Raw genomic sequence first — 5,974 nt, forward strand, 5'->3', positions numbered from 1 at the left:
TGAGTCAGAATAAAATAACGAATCAACAAAAATATATTGAATGGTCAGTTCTTGGAAAAAAAATTTAGTCAACACTTAACAGAAAATTGTTGAAGCAACATATCTTGTAAAATTGTAAAATCTACATTAAATAAAAATGTTGAAATTATATTTTAAATGATCAATTGATAAAAAAAATGTTGAATCGACCCTTACAGAAAATATTGAATCCAACTAATCTCACACCATGCACTAAAAAGACCAAAGAAAACAAGGAATTTGACATTTTATGTATGTATTGATCGAAAAACAAATAGAGAAAAGGAGAAGAAAAAGAAGAAGAAGCAAATAAGATAAATGAAAAGGAAGGAAAGAATAAGAAAAAAAGACGAAGCACACAAGAATAAAAAGCTACAGAAAGGGAAACACTTTACGTTTTATAAGTGTAAAGAAAAGAGGAGAAAAAAGGAAAATAAAAAAGTAAAACGAAATCCAGCCAAAAAGGGAAAGGAAATATGTGTATGTGTAGCTGAATGCAAAAGCGGTTAAAAAAATAAGAACACGGGCGATAGTGTAGTCACTACTACAGAACTAGGCTTATATGCCGGGCCATCACTACGGGTTCCTCATGGGCCAGCAATGATGGACATCACTGCCGGTTCATTAGCTGCGGCGGGAAGAATCAACAATCATGGCTTATGAACCGGCAGTGATAAAGTCATCACTGCCAGCTGATGGATTGAGCCAGCTGTAACACCCTGATTTTCAGATTTCTCAAATTTCTAAAAAATTTCAAGATTGTTGAATGGCTTCACCAGTAGTATAGGTTTAAAACCTATTTTCTTAATCAATCAATCAATATAGGTTATTATTTTTGTGTGCATTGCATGCTGAGTTTTGTTAGGAGCCAGGTAAATGTATTAGAGTTCTTTTTCTTTTCTTTCTGTTTGGTGTTTTGAGTGAAAAAGATTTTGAAAAGGTTTTTACAAAACTCAGTAGTGAATAAGTTAATGATCTTAATGGTTGAAATTCAAAATCTTCGAATTCATCATCTATTCAATCCTTGATCATACCTGATCCTTCTCCAGCTCAATTCAAATTTTATCCAAATCCTTGTTTAAAGTCAATCTCTCCACTTTCTCAAATTCTATCCAAATCCAAATTCAAATTCCTTATCTACTCCTATTCTTGTTCAACCTCATTTTTCGTTTCTCTTAAATTCACTCCAAACTCAATTCAAATTCAAACCCTATTCAAACTTCTCTGTAAAAGTTTCTTTTCTAAACCCTAGATATATCTAAAATATCTTTGGGCTCAATTTTGCTCAAGTCCAAACCCTTAGCCAAGTCTTCTAGATGGTCCAATAAAGGATCCACAAAATCTGCAAATTTTTGTGGAGTCCTGAACTGCCTCATCTTTCCATGACGTTTCGGAGTTCAAAACGATCTGAAATGCAAATCTTGACAATATCAAAATTGTAGGTCTCGTCGGGAGCTGCGATTTTAAACCTATGGAAGTCCCCTTTTGGATAATGGAGCTGTGAGTTATGGCCCCCGAAATCAGTGCTGCGCAGATAAGTCCAAGTTCAAACAGTTTATCTTGTGGCGCATTTTTGGAAATCAAGATGACATTTTTAGAAGTTCCGATGACTATGAAAGTTGTAGATATTTTCGAGTACAACAATTTAGAATCAAGAAAACGTCCAATTTGGAGTCCGGACGATGGAGATATCATCCTCGGAATACAAAGCTGCGAAAAAGGAAATCGTAACCGACTCGAACTCGAATCCGATTCGTGTTCGGTTTGGACTCCACCTCAACCAGCTGCCCCTAGCCCTATAAATATGTGTTGCACGCCCTCTCCTACCCCTATTCCATGCCCCCAAGCCCTAGAAGTCGTTGCTGCCCTCTCCGTGCGTCGCCGGAGTGCCGCCGTTTGCCGGAGCCGCCAACGCCGTCGCCCGTGATGCGCTACGTCGGCTTCTCCGCGAATCCTTCTTCCTCGACCATCAAATCAAGGTGAGGACTCCTTCGTCTCATCTCTTACTACTGTTTTAGCATCATACTAAGTCCCTAGCCAAGCTCTAGCCCTGACCAAAGCTCGATCTACGCCACCACGGTCGTTACCGTCGTGGACAGCCGCAGAACAGCCGCGCTGTAGCCAATTGGCATCGACGTTCCTGACCGACCAGAGGTCAAATCACTAAGCCCTTTCACCGGTGCATGTCCCATGATGTTCCCCAAGCCTCACCAACCAGGTCGGCCAGTAGAGTAGCCAAACCCTGGCAATCAAGGTCGACATACCCGCTATCTGGTTTCTGGATGCGTTCTGCGCGCGCACCGAATTTGCATTCGCGTTCCCCATCAATCCGAAATTCGTATGGATGCACCAACCGCGTCACAGTGTATCCCATCGAGTCTTCTACATGACCCTAGGAGCCCATCCCTGTTTGTGCAGCGACACGACCAGGACGCCATTGCCAACCATAACATGTCACAGCCATCACACTACTAAGGTGTGGGCTAGGAATCCACTGCAAAGGCTTTACAATGTACCCTCTCAGCACATATCTACCTGCTAAGGTTTCACTGCCGCATGATTCCACCTCAAAAACTGAAGCCCCCTATTGCGCCTTTCGGATCTCAAGACATCGTCCATTCACCGCTCTTCTGCCTGGTCTATACTATGCTAAGAGTAAACGAATTACTATTATTATTATTTATAATTATTTTTCTATTGAAAACTATTTATTACGCAATATTTAACCATTATGACGTCAGAACACAATTAAAACAATTAAAAAGAAAAACAAAAGCTGACTGGGTTGCTGACTGGACACTACAGGCTGTGGTGGTTTGACACGTAAGCAAAAGTGCTAATGTGGCTTGCTGACATGGCAAAGGCTGCTGACTAGGATTATGACTTGACACGTGTTGCGCTCAGATTGGCTACCGAAGGGGTATGAGGGGCTTCTAATCTCAGCTCTTGGTCTCAGATCGGACGGCTCACGTGCACTGGTTCTCATCTCCGGCTGAACAGAGGCGGTGATTGACAGCTTTCACGGCGGCGCAACGCTGGAATCTCGCCATAACAACTTACGGTGACCTATCTAATCCGGCAAGCGGCAGAACAGGGTCGGGGAAGCATGGGGATCATACTTAGGGGACACGTCGACGTCGGAGAGGCTCTAGCAAGGCGGGCGATGGTGTACGGCGGTGAACTCCTTCATACCTCGTCGGAACTTTGCTCTGGGCGACAATTGGTGGTCGGGATTGCTTCGGAAAACTCCTTCGCGCTCCTGCGATGCTTGAGAACTCCTCGGTGGCTCTCTATTCCGATGCGGAGGCAAAAGAGCTGCTCTCGGCCACTCATGGCTCTAGACCGATGGATTGCTCTGGGACGCTCTAGAAGAGGGGTCTAGGGTTCCTTATATATCCGGGAGAGATTGAGTTTGTGGGCGTCTCGACTTCGATTTGAACGGCGGCGGCAAACATTCGGACTCTGACTTACTCCAATTTGCATGGAGATAAGGTGTACTCGACCGGAATTCTTGCTTATCCATAGGCTAGCGAGCTTCTAGATGGTCTTCTCTATTGTATGCACGTCGGGCTTTCATCCATGGCTCGTGGTCAGCTCAGTTTCTTCGGCGGCGTAAGACAAAGCAGAGGAGAGAGGAGCCGGAGGTAGAGGATGACGGGCGGCAGAGTTGGCGAAGTGGGCTACAGCCCAGAGAAAGAGAGGAGAGGGTGAGGGAGATATTGTGACGGGCTGGGTTGGCAGGATCGGGTCGAAACAGAGAGAAAAGAGAAGAGGGGAGAGGTGATAGGCTTCGACCTTTTTCACTAGAGGCTTTTCTTTTTTTTTTCTTTTCTGTCTTCTCTCTTGTATATACACATGTATACTTATACATACAATGTATACCACATATATACTTATATTAGCTCATATAAACAAGCAAACAAACAAGTCATCAAATATATACACATATATAAACTTAAGAATTATTTAGCTTAGCAAATTCTTTTACTCTCTTGAATAAGTTTTATATTTTTCTTAATTTTATGAACTTGGGTTGTTACAAAACCTACCCCTTAAAGGTAGGTGCAAGCGCACTGATGACTTACATCCCCAAGGTTCGTTGTGTACCTCCCATTAACTCTAAAAACTGGCAAACATAATATCCACAAAGAACGGTGTTAAAACCTTGCTTGTGGCACTTCAAATAAAAATGCAACGTATTCGTTAGTTCAATAAAACTCATCGTCATAAATAGTGAGATACACGCATTAGAAATGTGTTATTACCGGATAATATGTACCAACCGTCATTGCATCTGGCTTGACCGCATCGTATATCCCACCTTTCGTTACGTATCACTTGTAGGTCCTATTCGAATGCTACAATTTGTAGTTATTATTTAACTGACACTGATGAAATGCTATATATGTAAGCTTACGTAGTAGTGAAAGAAATCGCAGAGACAATACACCTCGTATGATTGTCTTTGTTGTCACAGGGTATTGGTCCGTATGGTGGGTTCCGATTGCTTCCGTATAGTACGCCCAAGCCCTACATTGACAGTTTGCAACATTTCGCCAAGCGATCAATTGCTGTATGGTCAATTGTGGCTGTTTTTTCACGACACAAACTGTACCCACCTTAATGTCACGAGAGCGTTCTACGAAGGCTACAATTTGTAGTATACAGGACAGATACATATGTAAGATTTTATATACTTCCCAATTAGCAGCAATATATGCGACCTGCTGGTAGGAATGTAGGATTACACGACATGCAATACAAGCAAGTACCACCTTAATTATTTTCTCGTGAATTAACAGGAAGGTAATTATTAGCGCTCAATCAAAACTATACCGTTTAGGCTGGCACTTAAGTTTTCCATATCCTAATATCTTCTTCTTAGCATGTAAAAGCATATTAAACGTACGTTCTCTATTTGGACGGCAGATGGCGAATTAAAGTCACGGCGTGACTTGCCGTCATTAAGTCAGAGGAGACTGGATATGATTTATTTTAATTCCTACTGAATCACACATCAACATGGATATCAATCCAGTTGTAAACAGATTACACATAAAGATGGATATGAATCCACATGCATGCATGCATGCGCAACCTATCTATTTAAATGCCCTCGGGTTCCTGATCTTGGACACAGCAGTCCGCACCTTCAGAAAAACACCACCGGTCGAAACCAGACACATACCTACCGCGCAAACCTATCTAGCAATCATGAGGACCTGCAGTGGCCTCCTCCTCGCCGCCGTTGCCACCATCGTTTGCGCCGTCGCCTCGCTCGCCGCCGCAGATACCTGTCCATGGAGAACGGTAGCTCACGTCGACGACCCGTTCATCCAGAACCTCGGCAAGTGGGCGGTGGAGCAGCAGCACACCGTGCTCCGCTTCGACAAGGTGGAGAGCGCCAGGGCGCAGGATGTCGGCGAGTGCACCAGTACGAACCGCAACTACGAGCTCATCATCGACGCGTCCAACCGCGCCGGCCCTGGGGACGACAAGTACAGGGCGGTGGTGTACGTGATTGAAAAGATCGAACCCCAAAAGGTTCTCTCCTTCCATGCCGTCATCAGGTCGCGGCCGCCGCCGGCCAACTGAGCTCGTCCCCGATAATTTTTTATATGTAACAAATGAATCTTAAAGAATAATTTTTTCAATATAATGAAATAATTTTGTTCTTGATCAATGTTTTCCAGTGTAAAAACAATTGATGAATAGAAGAGAAATATTAACAGTACAAATAACAAATGAAAAGAACAAAAGGAAGATTAATAACAGTATTTCTAATATATATTTTTACTTAATAAGCAGGAATAAGATCTGCTGTGAGCATTATATGCAAGCACGCATTGCCTTAATTGTTTTCTCAGAAAAAAAGGTAAGGTACCAAACCATCTATCAATCATTATACCATATCCTAATCTCACACCATGCACTAAAAAGACAAAAACAAACAAAG

At 42.8% G+C, this 5,974-nt stretch overlaps 1 protein-coding gene across 1 annotated transcript; it reads left to right on the forward strand.

Annotated features, from left to right (window-relative positions):
- Window positions 1-5,232: 5,232 nt before the first annotated feature.
- On the forward strand, window positions 5,233-5,613 carry LOC133904494 (putative cysteine proteinase inhibitor 7). The gene has a single exon (XM_062346003.1). It carries the CDS (start codon window positions 5,233-5,235, stop codon window positions 5,611-5,613), a length of 381 nt encoding a protein of 126 aa, XP_062201987.1.
- Window positions 5,614-5,974: the final 361 nt, after the last annotated feature.

Source organism: Phragmites australis, chromosome 22 (assembly GCF_958298935.1).
Source record: "Phragmites australis chromosome 22, lpPhrAust1.1, whole genome shotgun sequence".
NCBI classification, from domain to species: Eukaryota; Viridiplantae; Streptophyta; class Magnoliopsida; order Poales; family Poaceae; genus Phragmites; species Phragmites australis.